General features: G+C 36.9%; 1 protein-coding gene across 4 annotated transcripts; it reads right to left on the bottom strand.

Moving 5' to 3' along the window:
* Positions 1 to 676: 676 nt before the first annotated feature.
* On the bottom strand, positions 677 to 18065 carry LOC125240768 (vesicle-associated membrane protein-associated protein B). Of its 4 annotated transcripts, none has more exons than XM_048148836.1 (8): positions 17895 to 18065; positions 14904 to 15068; positions 14457 to 14560; positions 14197 to 14277; positions 12296 to 12376; positions 11856 to 11945; positions 10802 to 10918; positions 677 to 1925 (listed from the first exon to the last, which is right to left on the bottom strand). In XM_048148836.1, the coding sequence occupies exons 1-8, from the start codon at positions 17944 to 17946 to the stop codon at positions 1761 to 1763; spliced, it is 855 nt and encodes a 284-aa protein (XP_048004793.1). In that variant the 5' UTR covers positions 17947 to 18065; the 3' UTR covers positions 677 to 1760. The 4 variants fall into 4 exon arrangements, with proteins under 4 accessions (XP_048004793.1, XP_048004794.1, XP_048004796.1 ...); XM_048148837.1 differs by having other exon boundaries at positions 14904 to 15056; XM_048148839.1 differs by having other exon boundaries at positions 14904 to 14985.
* Positions 18066 to 19329: the final 1264 nt, after the last annotated feature.

Genomic DNA, 19329 nt, shown 5'->3' with positions numbered 1-19329 from the left:
AGGCGTTAGAGGCGTGTTCAGATATTTTTGAGTACCTCGGGCGCTCTTATATATCTGATGGCGACTGTACTAACTATGTTTATAGGTGAAAAAAATTGATTGTTAGTTAGAGTATAGGGCGGCCAGTTATTGCTCGTTGGCTAGTTACCGGCATTGGCAATTTACCCTACAAGCGTTCACACATCTGTTGATCTTGTACTTGCACGGCGTAGGAATTCTCGACATAAGTCATGAACGATTAAAGAAACAAATCCACTGCCTTTTTCCATTAAAGTCTGATCAAGATGTTATTAAGAGTTTTGAATGATTCACGGTTATTTTCATTAGACTTATATTGACCGGGATATAGACCGTAATTATCTTTTTGATTTTTGAGTCGGGTGCAAATCATTGGATCGAGTTGCATAGTCCTAAGGTAATTTCGACGGAACGCCACTACATACAGAGATTGGTAAGAGAACCCATTGAGATTCACAAATATAAAAATTTCAATCGGCTTCAAACTATGAAATGTATGGATGGATTCCAGTGATTTGTTTGTGTAAGAAACCAGTGAAGTCAGAATTGAACAAACGTAGTGACACTGTGAGTGTAGTGTGTTTGGACAGACCATCGAGTGTGAATGCGACCAGTGGTAACGTGCGTAGAACATAGATCGCGCGCTGTCTATGCAACTTTGACATCCACCCGCCTTCGTCAGTTTTCCGTGATCATGATGTATGGAACTGCGTCGAAATATCGGGAGCTCGACAAAAATCAAAAAGGTAATCCCGGCCTATATCCCGGTCAATATAAGTCCAAGATGTTATTCATTATAACATCCCGTTTAATAAGGCTCTCCGTGAAACAAGGGTGTTTGTTAATTACATGCCTATAAGTATTTTCTCTCAGAAAAAGTCAAATCAATTATCTCCATAAACGGCATAAACACAACACCATATCAATCATAAACGGTTAACCATAGTATTCTAAGACCTCTCTATGAATAAGACCAGTAGAGTTATTAATATGTTCATTGTTCATAACAAGCGCACCTTCGGCAAACTTCTGGAAAATATTTGGTGTCTGCTCGTTAACGAATAATTAATTGTATAACTGCCCTACTTTATACAGTACACCATGTATGCTATAAAACCTCTACATATTTGTTAACTAGTCGAATATGAAAGCGGAATTACTCAAGAGTGTACAATATATTAACTCTAAGTTTCTTTAATGCTTCAATGTAATACGAATCCTAAATGTACAGCGACGATGTCACACTCATCCACGATATTTTCTAAATAGTCTTTACAGATATCTCTCTATCTCAAAAAATTGTGACACAAGTACACAAAGTAAAGAGAAGCTATCAATTAAACCTTTTTACAAACACTTACTATTTATACTGTTGATTTACAAAAATGATTACTTTACAATACGTGCTTTTGGTAGCAGATGCTTAATTAGTACCGAAAATAAACCCAATAAATGAAACAATGTCGAGGAGTTTTATATATCAAGAGCCGGGATATAACGCCTTTCATGGCCGAGGCGAACATAATCATAGCGGGAAAACAAATGGATCATAGCGACCATTTCATGGAAGGTGATCGTCTAGCATAGTCACACAGCTCCCGGCTAGGGCGCATCTCGACTGAAACGTGGCCAGAGGGGCGTCAAATGAAGGTGAAGCTGCCTTGTGCGAGGAAGAGGCGTTGGGAGTGGTAGAAGAGCGGTGAGTGTGAGGCGTCCGGTCACCGCGGCGGCAACGACACCGTTCACATGAGGAACTTGCCGATGATGATGCCCAGCAGGGCCATGGCGATGGTGGCGGCCAGCCACGGCATCATGGCGAGCTGCGCGGGCTTCTCCGGCCCGTACGAGTGGCGCCGCGCCGCGCCGCGGCCCTCGCCTCCCGCTTGGCGCAGGCGACGCAGCTCTTCCTGTGGAATGGAACAACACATCACAACTGTTATCACTAGTTTTTTGGTTTATTTTGACTACATAATAACAATAATAATTAATAACTTCTTTACATTGATTAAATATCATATTCAGAGTGACTTTGTTTAAAATAGGGCAACCACAGAGACACAACACAAATGAAACTTGAATTGTACTGTCATACAAATAAGAATGCTAAGATGCCAATTGCTAAAGTAATAATTTCGCTGCCTGTACATAATAAATGATACGTTACTGGACGGCACTCAAAATATGATTCAAAGGTACAGTTAGCATAACACAATATGTGTGTTATTCATAAATCAACCTATGATAGTAATTCATTTATACATACGCAGCAAGAAAATAATATTTCTACTCCTGTACTTTTATTTGTCATTTACATGGTCGTGTACAGTCAAAATCCTACATAATAGACGTGAAGACAAGCCTACAGTTTATTCCTCAAAAACTCATTTGTGCATAGCATACAAGCAGTAGGTATGTTTTTGACACCAAGTACTTCTACCAGCTTATCAACAACAACAAAAAAACATGTTAAACATATACTGTCTAACTTTGTATCAAAATCTAGGATACAGTGTGTATTTCACGAAAGTTATTATAGAAAACTATTAATAACGTAAGTGCATGTGCATTTTCGTAGAAAAAGTATTGTATGCAACGTTGTTTAGTTTGAGTCACTGGATGGTTTAATCTTCGTGCCTTGAAACCCTGGCAAGCTTAAGATTCCACATTTCCTCACACACAACAACTTTGCTCCTTAGTAGCAAATGTCAATGTTAGGTATTATTACTTTGAAAATGTTCATTGTACACTAGACAAAACATATCTTTCAGATTAAGAGTTGGTTAATACGTTGAGTTGGTTGCACCAACAGAGTTAACATGACATCACCTCGGAATGAGAGATACGAGGGCTGTTCCGAAAGTTTTTAGCTGCTCCGGTTGTATTCATGCGACATGTATTTTTTGTATACTGTTTTGAGGGATTTTTCATTAGTAAGGTGATGTACATTTTGGTTTAGAGATTAGTTTTATTTTATTTAAATAGAACGCGTCGACGCCTAACCAACGCGAACATTTATGATCAATTCTTCAGACTCTTTCGTACTGTGATTTAACATTATTTTTCATTGCAAGAATTACTATATTCATAGGTGGTACAAATTGAGAATCCTTACTGTTTATTTACGTGTGATTGCGCTTGATTACGTAAATATAATAGTAACTTAGTGAAGGGTGACAAATGAGCAATGTCCTAAAACCATGAATATTAGATGTTTACATTACAAATAAGTACATCAAATAAACCCTACGTGCAGTAATTCATGTATGGAAAATAGCAGAAAGACAAAATAGGCTAGTTTCCTACTAGTCAAATCAGCTTCTTTTTAAGAACTGTCAAAACGATTTCTTAATATGGAATTACTATGAAATACTGAGGAGTGACGTCACGGACCATTCATTTACTTTACATATCTTTCTTTTAGACTTATTAAATAGAAATTATGTTTAAACATAACTACTGTCCATATTTTTCTTCTAATTATGTGGTGCTGTATTTCGTGCACTGCATTATTTAAAGCCTATACTGTGTCCCACTGCTGGGCAAAGGCCTCCCCCTTCGATTTCCACTCGTCCCGGTTATGAGCGATCTCCGGCCAGTCGCTGAGATACACGTCCAGGTCGTCCCGCCATCTCCGCCTGGGCCTGCCAGATCCCCGCCCGTCTTGCGGCACCCATACGGTGGCTATTTTAGCCCACCTCTGTGGGTGCATACGGCAGACATGGCCTGCCCAGTCCCATTTCAGTTTGGCGGTCTTAACCCCAACATCTGTAATGCGTGTTTTTGAGCGCAGCGTGGAGTTGCGGATTCGGTCAATCCGTTTTACTCCTAGGATGCTGCGCTCCATAGCTCTTTGGCAAACCTTCAATTTGGTCTTTTGCGCCTCGGTGAGTGACCACGTTTGAGCACCGTAGGTTAGGACGGGCAGGATGCACATGTCAACGAGTTTCCGTTTCAAGGTCAGAGGAAGGTCGCCCTTCATCAGTTCCTTCATGGACCAATAGCTCCTCCATGCATTTTGGATTCGTCTTTCGACTTCTTTGTCCTGTCTATGGCTGAAGGAGACTAATTGGCCCAGATACAGATACTCGTCGACATAGTTTATTACCTGCCCGTCTACCTCGACCCTACGTTTTGTGCTGTTGGTCATTAACTGCGTTTTGGTCCTGTTCATTGTAAGACCAACTTGAAGGCTTGCTGAGCTTAGATCTTGGAGCATTGTTTGGAGTTCTCGGGCTGATGAGGAAAACAGGACAATGTCATCGGCGAAGCGGAGATTTGTTAGCCTTCGGTCGTCGATGACAATGCCCTTATTTTCCCATGAAACCGCCAAACTTCTGAATACCTGTTCAAGGGTGCAAGTGAAAAGTTTCGGGGATAACGGGTCGCCCTGTTTTACGCCTCTGTCGATTTTGAACGGCTGACCGGAGGATTGTAATTTTATATTGGCTGTGCTGCTATTATAAATGGACTGTAGTAAATCTATGTATGTGAACTCTATTCCCTGATGGCGAAGTGAAGTAAATATGGAGTCATGGGTAATGCTGTCAAAAGCCTTTGTATAATCTACAAAGGCTAAGTATAAGGGTATCTTGTATTCGTGGCATTTTTCTATTATCTGATTTAGTGAGTGTAGGTGATCGGTAGTGGAAAAACCGGGACGGAATCCGGCCTGTTCAGGAGGTTGGTGTTTGTCTAGTTGTCCAGAAATGCGACGTTCTATTATTTTGATGAATGACTTGTATACATGAGATACTAGACTTATAGGGCGATAATTGTTAATATTGCTCTTGTCGCCCTTTTTGTGGAGCAATATTATATTAGCGTGGGTCATCAGTTTGGGGACTTTTCCGGATTGTAGTATGCTATTAAATAAACTAGTTATATGAGGCAACAATGTCCTTTTGCCTAGAATTAAACACTCAGTGCTAAGTCCATCCTCTCCTGGGCTTTTACCAAGTTTCATGGTCTTAAGAGCTTCATTTACTTCATACTCTGTAATGGGAGGGATGTTTTCGGTACAAATGTATCGGCTGGAGACAGTGGGAGATGTATCTGATTTTGAGTAAAGCTTTTTATAATAGTTTGTGCAGATTTCCAGAATTTTATCGCGGCTATGTTGTTTAATGTTGTTTTCATCCGTCAAGCTGTTTATCCATGACTTTGTTCCTTGATGGATTCCCTGACGGGCTATTTTTAGTGATATGTTTTTATTTAGTGCTGTTTTAACTGCGGTGGTATTAAATGCTCGAATGTCACGTCGAATGCTGCGCTTTACCTTTCTGTCCATGTTATTGAAATCTCGTGAGGCTAAAGTTAAATGTTTCCTTTGTTCAATTAATTGCAAAGTGTCGTGGGAAAGTTTTTTATGTCTATGGTTATTGGTTTTAATTTTGTTGCTAGCAGATCTAATGCAACGTAGGATTTTTTGGTACTGGTCTTCTACGTCATTGGCATCAATGGTGAGTGTGTTAAATTGGTTCTGCAATTCTAGATTGAATACCTCGTAATTGTTTGTTATAGTAAATCTATCGAGCTTCTTCATTCGGGTTAGGAAAGTCTTTTGTCGTAAAATTTTGAAATTGAATGCTAGTTTTGCGCGTAGAGGTCTATGATCTGAACTGAATTTAATCTGATTTATTGTACTTATGTCATTAACAATGTCTAACTTGGAAGTCAATATGAAATCTATTTCATTTTTGTGGTTGCCATTAGGTGATACCCAGGTCCAACGCCTTTGTTCTCTTTTTGAAAAATAGCTATTGCAGATCTTTAACTCTTGTCCGAAAGCGAAGTGAAGTAGGCGTGTGCCACGTTCGTTTCGATCGCCAAGTCCGTGTGGCCCTCGAACTTGCTCATCACCCGCTTCAATTCGATTGCCCAGCTTTGCGTTAAAGTCGCCGATAACCATGTTCCAGGTACCTCTCATCTCCTCGCAGGCTTTATTTAATGAGTCGTAAAACTCTTCCACTGCATAAAATATTTTATTTTAAGTATAGGAAACTAGCCTATATTGATCAATCCCGGGGGGATCCAAGCATGTTATACAACTATTTGGATACCATATTCGATAACTCACAAAAAAAATCGTTTTTTTAAGGTCAACATTACCCTTCATAATTTCTTTTAGATATGATCTGTATTGAAATATCCCACATAATAGTATAACATTAATTCAAATCGCATGAGTAGAGCCTGAGCAGCTAACAACTTTCGGAACAACCCTCGTAGGTAATACGTAAGAAAGGCGTATACAATACAACTTTACTATGGCGTTAGATTTCTCTTAAAATTCTACCATATTTCGCGCCCGTCGGAAGTTATGCCGGATCAAATGTCCTTAAAATCGATTATCGAGTATATTAATAACTAGTTATTAGTGTGGCTGGCGCATAATGAGAGGCTCTAAAACATGAATGTTGTTTTATGAAACTAGCCGAAAGGCCAATTAGAGACAGACTGTTCCACGCAGCGGCGAGACAGTAGCTTGTCTTCCGTTCTATACATACTAGAAGTGCAGTAAGAAGATTCTTACCACTGGGTTTAGAAACTTTCGATGCGCACACAATCTAGGTATTATTTAAGAGAACTTGTAGAATATAATTAAGTACTGTCTCCAGATTATTATCTCTCATTTCAAGTACCTAGCTAATAATGTGGACGGATTGGGAAAGTGATCATTTAGGAATTGTATGCTGCCGACGTGGAAATTGGACGATTTATAAAAGGTGACGATTGTCGAAATTGTAATAAATCATAGGTAATTGTTTTAACAGAGCATCTCTGGCGAAACAGCACAACTAACGTTCTCGCACGCTAGTCCATCATGCATCGTGCGCCGCGTCAAGAACCTACGTACATAACATAGGCTCGCACGCGAGAACATCAGGTGCTGGGCCATCTTAAAATTCGCAGCAGTCTATTCATATGAGCACATTACATGCGAAACAGGGTTCAATCTAACTTTTCTTTAAGTATTCAAGCGAAGCTATTTTCAAGGAAAGTATCCAGTTGCCAACATTTTGAATACTGTCAAATACATTTTAGATAAAAGCACAGCAAAAAGTAGTAATATCAATTATTAAAGCTTGACCAGAAATATATGACTACGCGTCGCAACCGCGCTGAACTATTTTCTTCATATTAAACTGAACTGTCACTGTGTATACGTCGGAATATTAACCCTTAAATGCATGGTGATGTATATATGCATCATATATTTGATGGCCTGTGGCTCAAGATGTAGCTATCCAAAATCACATTTGTAGCTTAATTATTATTCAGTATTTATTATTATTTAATAAATCCATACTAATATTATAAATGCGAAAGTAACTCTGTCTATCTGTCTGTCTGTCTGTTACGCTTTCCCGCTTAAACCACGCAACCGATTTTGATGAAATTTGGAACAGACAATCTTTAGACCCTGAGACAGAACATAGGCTACTTTTTATTTCGAAAAAAAGGGATGAAGGGGTTGAAAAAGAGGTTGAAAGTTTGTATGGGATTTCTTAATTTTAAAAGATAAAACCATGAAACTTTATATTTTAGCACTTGATAAGAAATCATTGAACATCTTGATAACGGATAGGGATAGGGATTGGGATAGGGATAGCGATAGCGATACGGATACGGATAATATGGGTATCGTTAGGGGATATGGATAATCGGTCGGCGGTCTCTTACAATCAATGTGCTCTAAGACGATCGTTGTTTGCTTGCTTGAAGATTACGTTTGCGATAAGTATAAGCAAAATGTAAAAATTTTTAAGGGATAATAGAAAAAAGTACTTTTTACCCACCGATCATAGTGTCGAAATACGGGCTATGTGGGATGTTTATAAAGGTTTCCCCAGCGTATATAGAATTACCTACGCTGTGGTCGATGTGTAATATTTCTACAATCATTGCAAGCAAAAGTATTATGTGCAATCGAAATAATCGCAGATAAATATACCTACAGAGAAACCTAAGGATCCAAATGAAAATCTTAATGAATACTTTTATTACGCGGGCGAAGCCGCGGGTAAAAGCTAGTAATTAAATAAATTAAATAATATTATGATTTACTATTTATTATTTAAGGATAAAGATAAAATGGCGGAAAAGTGTGAAAAAACGGGATGATGGCGATTTTTAGTATGTGATTTTTTCGGAGTTAGTAATTAGTTTACGTTAAAACATTTTGTCATGGGGTTTCACAAATAGTGTACCTTTCTAATAGTAGTCAAACTTTACAAATAAAACTTACCAATAATTATATATTTATATAAATATGTTTTGGCCTATTTAACTTCTAACACTGATTTAATATTACAATCGGTATTAAATATTTTTTTTATTATTTTTTCCAGAGTCAGAAAACCATTGTCTATCACATATATAAATATCTCGTTAAAAGAAAAATTCATGCATTTAAGGGTTAACAGCGGCCTCCTGACAAGTGATATATTTCTGGTCAGGCTTTAACTTCAAATGAAGATTTAGAGTACAGGTAGTTCGCAATCGCACAGTTATTAAGTAAAGGAAGGATAACACATACGTTTGTTCAGATATCACAACTTAGATGATGTACAATTATTAAAACCGATAAAAACACGTTCCATTAACAATTATTTGCGTAGGTATATCAGCAAATCATAGTTATTTAAATTAGTTGCAAAATTATTTTCCGATATATGCACATTCCAATTACTGCGTGCACTTCGTAATTGTCATTACTAACACCGGTAATACTTATGTCTGTGCTGTACATTGCTAAAAATATAATAGGCTAGTTTCCTATACTTGAATTAAAATATTTTATGCCGTGCACGAAATAAAGCACCACATAATTAGAAGAAAAACATGGACAGTAGTTATGTTTAAACATAATTTCTATTTAATAAGTCAAAGAGAAAGATATAAAGTAGATGAATTGACCGTGACGTCACTCCTTAGTATTTCATAGTATTTCCATATAAACAAATCGTTTTGACAGTTCTTAAAAAGAAGCTGATTTGACTAGTAGGAAACTAGCCTATTGTTGTTACAAAGTTTATTAGTTAAATTAAGTTCATGTATACGTTAATAGAACTATGCCAGATTACTATCCCTTAAATAAGTTGGCACAAGCTTTTATCGCCGACTGTACTTTTCTTTCAACAGTCGTCTACTCGATAAGGATACGACATTTCATTACAGAGTTCCTAGCTCCACCATCAGATCGGCTCCATGATACCATAGTATTGCATTGTCACGTAATTTACATGTGTGTGCAAAATTTCTGCTCAATCGGTTAAAGATATCATATCTGCTTCAAAATTGTCAAAACTGAGGTTCAAAAGTTTTAAGCCTCTGTCGAGAGATGGCAGTCTATGCACTGTGACTATGATTACACATTTTACTTTGACAGTAACTCTCTATAATACTCGATCCTCTTTGCTCATCACCTAGTTATGTAGTAAAGAAAATCTATATGTATATTTTTTGTATTTCTAAATCTACATATATGTAATGAGACATAACCTATTGATGTGTCGATTCCTCACTCCCCTACACACAGGCAGAGTCTGAGATGTCTGAGAGGCGAGTGTAAACTTAATAGGTATTCCTGACTTGGCCACTATTGCATTGTACAGAATAGAATTTTACATGACCATGAGTAATGCATTTGGAATCTGTAGACATATAACATGAAAACACATTTTGATTAAGGAGCCACATGTAAAGTCAGTAGCAGAAAAAATTTACCTCTACCTGATTCGAAGTTTGTATGCAAAGGTGGTAAACGAATAGGATTGCTGACTGTCCAATATTGTTCATGTTTGGATGGCTCCTCAACTTACCAAAATATGTAGTGGCTGATCTTAAGGTCCTATAAGAAATCCCTTACACCGCTACACGAGACACCGCTCGACACTACTTGTTCATGGAACTGGACTCGGTCTATGAAATACATGTATGGATTGGATTAGCCACTTCGCATTGCATTTAAAGACGTGGTAAGCAGCAAAACTAAAAACTTGTCGATAATAATATGTACAAGCCTATAATTTTCCTGACCATAGTAGTAGTACGCATAATATATTATTGAAAACTACCAAAGCACTATCGAGCTGGACTCCGTTTGTAAAACAAGCATACTTCCGTCTATCCTCACTATTTCTTTCGATGAACAAAAGGTGTTATGAGAATGCTCTAATTCTGGTTTTATCCAAATACCACCTGACAAAGTAGTATTAAAAAGACGCAACAATGTAGTGACGTCCTTTTCAAATCAATAAATGTGACGTGGCGTACACGAGACAACACTACGATGTTGCCAATTTTTCATTTGTACCTACTCTTTATGGCGTTGCTGTACGTTTGGGCACATGACAAAATCCTAACTATAATTTAAGATTTTAACTTACTAGAGTAACAACATTTCAATTATTTAATGAAAAGTAAATTGAAGTACGGTTTGCCCAGTTTGGTTGGAATGACCATAAGGTTAGACAAAGATAATTACGAACTATGATATTATGATATTATAATTTTTTTTGCATATGCTAATTCGTGTTGCTCCTTAACACTTGATGACTAAACCATAAAAAATTCGGTCTACCCAAATTACATAAATGCTATCAAATACTAATAGGGAATATGTACACCGAAATATTGAAGGGTGTGTTATTGCTTGAGGTTTGTTAAATGTATAGTTTCGCAATGCAGCCAGCATAAACTAACAAATAATTTAGGATAAATGACAAAATAAAATAAATATAACGATAAGAAAATGAAAAAACGCGCACTCAAAACTCACTTTTAACTGTAGATTTTCGTGTTTAAGCTTGCTCTCCTCCTCCCTCAACAGATTGACCTCTGACTTCGCTTTTTGCAAGTCGCTTTCAATATTCTCCGATTTGGGGAAAGACAAAGTCTGGAATAATATAAAAATATAATAAAATTAAGGTACAAAATTCATCACATAGAAATAGTATTACTAACTTTACAATGCAAAAAATAAAAAAAACATGCTGTTTGGAATTAGTATAAAGGGCAAAGCTAATTTGATCTTACTTTAAGTGATATTTAAGTTCACCGATGAAAGGTTACTTTTTAGACCACATTTATAGGAACGTTAAATAACCGATATTTGCTAATTTATGAGCGTTTTTAATAATAATATATATTGAAAACTTGAATCTCAGTTCTGTTACAAGTGCTATTGTGCAAGTATTTGTACCTATGAAGTAGAATTGGTTGAAATGTTGCATGTGATGTGCTGATGTGGTTATGGACACTTTGAGACATTGTCAAGCCATTGCAAAAGAGATATTTATAAATAAGCAATGACTTTCCGAAGCGATACTATGTTAATAATGAATTCATAGAAGTAACACACTGACCAATTTATTCAAATGTTAAAAACTTATGTACTGTTACGAGTTTGATATGTACCCTACTTATTATTAGCTTCCTGTCTTCGACTTTATAGATGATGCCCTACACGAGGGCTTACATTCGTAGTAACCGTGCTACTGGCAAGAATTTTACGAACGCGCCATCGTGAATGACAAAATCTATTACTTTTTGACAAGCAGCACTTATTTCTTGTTCCCGGTTACACAAATTATACGATAGATTCATGTAATTATTTTGATTACTGACCAATTCCTAATCTGAATGTAGTCATATTGACTACGATTCAGCACATTACGTTTATAATGTTGCGGAAAATCAATGTTAGGCATCACAGCGACTCCCAATTGCTATTTGTAAGTGTAAAAAATAGAATAGCTTGTATGCATTCTCAGTGTACGAAAACAGTAATAAAAAATTCATAATGATAAGTAATAAATAGAAAATAAAGGTACCGTGGAAACCGGGTTTTCATTTAAAGGTCCAGATGTGTGGTCACCGTCCTTGATCTTAGGCTTGTTTTGAACTAGGCCTTCTACGGCGTCCTGTAAGACAATTTTAACAATGCCAGGCTTGGGACTACTCGCACCGATTGTCGAATGTCTCCTCTCTCCCGATATTACACACATAGAAACGTAATGAAATGATTAATGATTATGATCAATAATGGAAAATCAGTTCACACAATCGACATCAACTATATGTGCTATTCGTTTTGTTTAACGATACAAATGAAGTGATGGTAGAAAGGGCAAATAAAACATTAAAAAGCTCACACACACACCATAAAACACATCAATTTTTAAAATATGATGTATGAGTTTCTTTCATGCAAGGAATTGTTAAGCAACATGAATAATCTTCTAGTTGAAGGGTAAAAATAGATGATTACTACCTTTGATGGAGCCTTGGCATCATCTGCAACCGCAACTCGTTTCTTAGATGCTTCGTTTTGCGCCGGGACGTCGCCGGCATCCTGGAAAAATTCTGTGTGATTATTTCTAATAGATATAGACAAATTATATTCAGTGATAAGCATAAGATGAACTAAAACTATTATTCTTAGCAAGAGGATGTAGTACTAGTATAGTGTAAACAATAGGCTACTAGACTCATATCGAATTTGGCACAATACATGATTGTCTTCTGTAGTATTTGACATAAAAAACCAATATTTATAGATTTTGGGTATTAAAAGTGTACGATGACTACGTATTTTCGATTAAAAATGGGTGAATTTTTTATTTATTTTGGCTACCGAAAACGCTATCAGCGATGTAGTGACGTCATCGAATTCGAACTTACTTTATGTTAAAATAATGAACTTTATGCCTCATACTTAAAAGTCAAAAAATGTTGTTTTCAAATATAATGACCTGATGCATAGATAATCTATAGATTAACATGACTGTGTTGTTTTCGCCGGATTACGTAAAAGTATACTTCAAAAATATATTTTTGCTGTGTTTAGGTCATAATAAAATATGGTAATATTTTATTTCGGTTAATTGGACAGTACTTAATCATATAAGACAGACTTTAAAAAAGGGGTCAAGAAGCCTATAGTATAGAAAGTGTAACAAGGGAGCCTAATGATATATTTACGGCGAGAGAGTACGTATACATTGAATCTTGGGCGAAGCAAAGGATTCCTAAGCATAGTTTAGGATTCAAGTTTTACGCCTAAGGTGGAATAGTACACATTGTGCAACGTGGGGCGGAAATAAACATACACTCGAGAGTAAGTGAAATCGCGATCGCGACGTCTTGCCCGGTCGATTTAAAGACTCGAATTTCCTTATCTTACGACTCGGGGCGTACATACAATGTATAATTGTTTTACATCACACTTTGACACTTTGACGACCGGTCTGGCTCAGTCGGTAGTGACCCTGCCTGCTGAGCCGCGGTCCTGGGTTCGAATCCCGGTAAGGGCATTTATTTGTGTGATGAGCACAGATATTTGTTCCTGAGTCATGGATGTTTTCCTATGTATATAAGTATGTATTTATCTAAATATTTAAGTATGTATATCGTCGCTTAGCATCCATATTACAAGCTTCGCTTAGTTTGGGGCTAAGTTGATCTGTGTAAGGTGTCCCCAATATTTATTTATTTTATTTATTTACTTGACACTTGCAGAAAATATATATGAAGATAAACAAATATAAAAAAATTAAATACGGTTCTACAAATTTCTTGACTCCCCAGGGAGAGCGATTTGCCAGTTCTAGTACGAGTATGTAACTATGTAGATAGTGTAGATGCCTAATCTAATGAAGTTAAAATTTCACATCTTTTAAAGTACGGCTTACGGCTGGCTGGGCATCTGATTGAAGCTACTAGTAAAGTAGTAGCTAGTAGTGTAAAGACACATTTCTTTTGCATAATAAATTTGCGTTTGCGTAAGTGCTGTGTCCCCACATAATGATTCCGTAAAACAATACGCGTCAGCACAGTATGTAGACATAGTATTAAAACTTGTTCGTTTACTTTTTGAACTGTAGGCTACTAGACCCGTATCAAAATTGGCACAAAAAATGATTGTTTTCTATAAAATCTGACTTAAGAAACTCATATTTATAGGTTTGAGGTAATTAAAAGTTCATGATGACTACGTATTTTTGACTAAAAATAATTATGATTTTTTTAAATTTTGGAAACCGAAAACGCTGGCGGCGATGTAGTGACGTTCTTTATGCCAGTCAATACAAGTTATCTAAAGTAAGGTTTATTTATTTATGTGACGAGGCGTTACATTTACATATAGGCATCAATTGGATTTTAATCACTTACATTGAGATTAGTTCCACAAGGCGTTTCAAATACACATTTTAGCTTGTAGTCCATAAGCTGGTCGGGACTTGTTTCCTTCCACTGTAAAATTAAATTAAATTTACAGGCACAATTGTATGTTGATCATAGATAATAACTTTATTTATCATAAAGCCTGAGTGTTGCCACTCTTACAAGCTAAGTTTCAGCACACACAATAAGTAATATTAAGTAGTTTTTATTCAAAAGGAGACTAGAAATAGGTAATTACTTATACTAACCACTTGATCAATGTTTGTCTTGCCCTCGGGAGCAATAACACTCTGGACCATGAACTTGTGTTTGTGCTTGTCATTGGGGTCAACAAACACTGGATGTGGAGTGACTGAAAATTGTTTTTTCTATGTTAGCTAATGGAGTTAGATAACACGGTGCCATAGTACACCTTAGTGGCCCACAGGCCTAACTCTAATGTAATATAGCATCTGAATGATCAATCAATATTGAAAGTCTATATCATTTATGAACACCAATCAATGTGCCTATTGTATAAAGCTGTATTGATAAAAGAAAAGGTAATTCAAATAAAATCTGTTAAATTAATGGACCAGGTAAGAAAGTCTGTTAATTTAAATCTAAAACAAAGTTTCTTTGTGTCACACATATTTAGGATGTCACTCAGTTTATTTATATATATAAGGTATGTACAATTAACAGCAACAACTCACTGGCTATGTCCACTTTTGAGTTTGGCTCAAGTACGCCAGAGTTGGGGCGCACGCAGTATTTCTTAGGCGCGGTGGTCTTAATCTTGAACAAAACTGTATTAGTGGTCGGGTTTATCAGCCGCATGTATGTCGTGTAGCCTTGTTCAAAGAATCCTGAAAAGTCAACTGAAAATTTCAATAATAATGACTATACTTTTAAGGGCCGGAGGCGATTGTAATAGGCCCTACTCACCCTACTGGCACATTACATTGTCTATAAATATACATCCATATTACATGAGGTGAAAATAAAAGTTACTTTTCTCATATTCTATAGCACCTTTCTTTAGCGCCTAATTATTTTAACTGGCAATCCAGGAAAAGTGACAACTTGCGATTCAGGCATAGTCTTGTGCAGGTATTACAGGCAAGTTTATATTTTCAATATTTAGCAGTGTTAAACTATAAGTAATATTGCAACATATCATGATTAGACATAAGTTTCACTGTATCAATAAACTATTTTGATTTTGATATAAAGTAGCTTGAAGTGATGGAAAACTAAAGTCATATAAAGGGAAAAAGTATTGAAATGTGACTCTGGACATTAGCAGAAGCTTCATAAAATAATTAATAACTCAATAGATTTCCCATGTTAAGGAACCTAAGTATCAATAACAAATAAACAATTATGTTGATATTCTTTCTCTTGACACGTGAATGGCCTGAGTGCTATGCAAAGGATTGTAGGACTTTATAGGACCAAATTAATAAAATCAATTATAACTGAAAACATGCAATTTTTACTGAGGTCACATAAGGTCCATTTTATACTCATAATTACAACCAATTTTAATTTTTTTCTGTAGTAAGTGTATTTCAAATTTTCTAGATGGTGACTAATAGTTATATTATATGCGACTGTCCCACATACCACTTTGTTGATTGCTCTAAGGCCGCTTTGTCAGTTTATTTGTATAAATCTACAAGCAAATCGTATCTTTATGGCAAATACATATATAACTCCGTATAGACAGATAAAGTCTAAGAAAAAAACGTACCTCAGTACCATACAGAAAAAGGTACGGTGGCCTAGATGGCATTACAGCTTTGGAGGATGCTCAGCTAGATGGCGCATATATTAATATTTGACATTTTAACACATATCAAGCTAAGAATATGGGTCAAATTGTCAAAACTGAGGTTCAAAAGTTTTAAGCCTGTGTCAAGAGATGGCAATCTATGCACTGTGATTACACATTTTACCTCAACAGTGACTCTCTTTATTACTCGATCCTCTTTGCTTTATGGTAAGCAACAAAGTGGGAATTTTTTTAACCTCAACAGTTAACAGTCACAAGGCTAAACAGAAGGGTTAAATGTGAAGACTAGATTGCCCCAGAAATAAAATAATATATATTTTATGTTCACTTGTATGTACATGATTAAAAACCAAAATGAAAAACTACCTAGTATGAATAATGCCTCAATATGGAATAGGCTTGTGTAGGACATGTACTAATAGTACCAAAGACACGATTCCCTGCACTGTACTAGACCGAACGACTCCCAAATGATTCTGCTCTCTAGGACATTTAGTACACTCACACATGCGCAATAGAATGGGAGCGAAAGGAGCAAAAAGCCGAGGAGTGACAATGACAGGAAAGCGATCCGTGCGATCCGACCGCAACTGAACTAAAACCGACTGACTCGGACCGAGAGCGCGCGAAAACGGCCGATCAGCTCTCGGCTAGTACGAGCGAGCGTTACTGTACTCCATATGCACAATTTGTCTCTCGCTCTCTCGGTGTACTACTGTCCTAAATGTCCTAAAAGAACGAACTAGAACACTTCGGAGATCATACTAGTTAGGAGCGATCTTTTCAGTGAACGAGCAGGCACAACTCTAATATGGAATTGTATGGAGTTTTTGTGTTAAATGTTTTACTCAACATTACTATTCTATACCGCCATTTCAAATTAGCCGAAATTATTGTAAACAAAGGTGTGGCCGGTGCCATAAACATTTTCCACCATTCAAGGTATTAAATTAAAACAGGCCATACTTTACATGTTTATTAGAAATATTTAATATATTCTATTATACAAATAATTATTCTCATTTAACAAAATGTGAAAACTAGGACAATGACCCTATTTTGAATGTCAAGGTAGTAAGTAAGTCCTGCTTTAAATAATAGATTAAAAAAGTAAATTATGAAGTTTAACCATTTCTACAAGTGACAAGCTATTTGACCCCTTGAAACGAAAAAGAACAAAATAATTGAGAACAAAGACTAATATAATTTATTCACAACAAAAAACTGCTCTCACATTAGGATAATTATAAATCTATGATCTTTTTAACTAAAACATACTTTATAACAGGGATCAAAACACATGCCTTCCTATAATGTGATTATAACTATATTTCTAATATTATTACAATCGTTTCTAATAGAACTTGGCAAGATTAAATCACATAGTAGGGTTATAGAATTACCTGCTTTGTTTCGAAGAATGCAAAATTAGAATTTAGTAAAAGATATTGGATAAGATGATTTGGTGGTGCACTTCTACGTACAATGTAAGTGCAGCAGAACTAGTTAATTGTCAATAGTGACATCAACCTCTGTTCAGCTTATTTTCCTATTATTCATCACAATTTGAAGTAGTGTTCACTAATAAACATTCGTACCAATACTAGCTATTCATATGGCAGATAATACGTCCGTGCCCGGAGTAGACCATGCCTACCCTACTATATATCAAGGATTGCTACCCCCTTACTTATCTAATATTTGACCGTGCAGTTTAGCTAGTCCTAAGCAAACTAAAACGTATCGGTTAGTTTAGTTGAGGAAAACAGAAAAACCGCACCCTGACAATACGCCGATATCTGGAAATAGACACTCCATTTGTCAGCAGTTAGTTCTCGACCTATGTATGATGCCTAAGTTTCAATGCGACGGTTTGATGCTTACGCGTCACAAAACATTAAACACTCACCTTTAAACTTGAGCTCATTTTGCGGCTCTATAGTTAACACTTGGTTTGGCATTTTCTATAATTAGTAATGCGGTAATTCGTTGGCAAAATTAACTGATTTTAGAAAATGACGGTTTCGTGATGTCGGCCACAGCGAACGATGAATGACGAATCCGACATGCGCATGCGTAATGTGCGTTAGTGTAGTGCTACCACAATACCTGATATAATGACCAACTGGCTTTATTATAGAAGTGTAAAAAAAAAACATTTTTTTAATATTTAAATTTATACAATTAAATGTAATGTATACAATTAAACTTAATTATAATTTAAATCTAATAATAATCGGTACATTAAGTAAAATTTGCAAATATAACTGTAATAGCTATAGTAGATTGGCGTACCGGGCAGCGACCCTGGTTCGGTCAGCATACCGCGTTCTCGGTCTTGCTTAAAGTGCCATCAAACAACTACACCGCACCAAAACTATCCACAATATCCACATACTATCCTGGGTGCGGGGCGATCGTGTGTTAAGTTATAAGTAACTGAGCCATACACAGACATATTGAATTATTTTGCTTTCCTGCTGGTCGTACCTGCCTCAGACGGACCAAAGTTGTGATTCGGTATACCCGCCTGTTAAAGCTAGGAGTAGGACTAGGAACATACTACGCGGACGTCCACGGATCAAATCAGTGTGCACGGTCTTCGGGACGTGGCTTCGGCTGACCAAAACATCCAGCGAGCCAGATTTCGATCGGACGTCCGTGCGCTCAAGGCCACGTCCACGACCGATGACCGATAGTTTATCACGGTTAAGTGTATATTCATTGTCTAGATCCGTGTCCGCGGTCGCGCGACGGCGGACGTCCGCGTAGTATGTTCCTAGCTTAAAGCTAAAAACTAGGAACACACTACGCGGACGTCCGTCGTGAATCGACCGCGGACGGGAATCTGGACAATGGAAATACATATAACCGTGCAAACTATCGGTCGACGGACGTGGACGTGGCCTTGAGCGCGTGGACGTCCGATCGAAATCTGGCTCGCTGGATGTTTTGTTCCGTGCACACTGATCGGTCGCGGTCGCGGTCGATTTATGACGGACGTCCGCGTAGTATGTTCCTAGCTTTAATCTTTTTAGGGTATGCGCCCACGGAGATTTTCATAGAAACACATCCAAGAGACAGTCCCCCTGCCTGTTTGTCACCCATTTAGAAAGTGCGCAACTTTACTAGCCCATAGACCGGCAACAAAGTTGCCCAGACTAAGGCTCCCCACAGACAGTCTTAAAAATTCATAATCTTAAAAAAAACGTATGCAATCTGACAGTTCAAACTGACACTGACAAGACACTGACAGATCTGAATTTTTAAGACTGTCTGTGTGGAGCCTTAGGCTCCCCACAGACAGTCTTAAAAATTCATAATCTTAAAAAAAACTTGTATGC

This window comes from Leguminivora glycinivorella, chromosome Z, assembly GCF_023078275.1.
Source record: "Leguminivora glycinivorella isolate SPB_JAAS2020 chromosome Z, LegGlyc_1.1, whole genome shotgun sequence".
Classification (NCBI taxonomy): Eukaryota; Metazoa; Arthropoda; class Insecta; order Lepidoptera; family Tortricidae; genus Leguminivora; species Leguminivora glycinivorella.
Note: the sequence above shows the minus strand (reverse complement) of the source record. Positions and strands in the feature narration are given on the sequence as shown.

Bases quoted from the DNA above. Each gene is read 5' to 3' on its own strand.
- LOC125240768 (XM_048148836.1), bottom strand. From the start codon at position 17,946: ATGCCAAACCAAGTGTTAACTATAGAGCCGCAAAATGAGCTCAAGTTT. The intron at 14,561-14,903 runs GTGAGTTGTTGC...AACAATTTTCAG, and splicing joins CTCAAAAGTGGACATAGCCA to TCACTCCACATCCAGTGTTT. The intron at 12,377-14,196 runs GTAAGTGATTAA...GAATTTTTCCAG, and splicing joins CTTGTGGAACTAATCTCAAT to GATGCCGGCGACGTCCCGGC.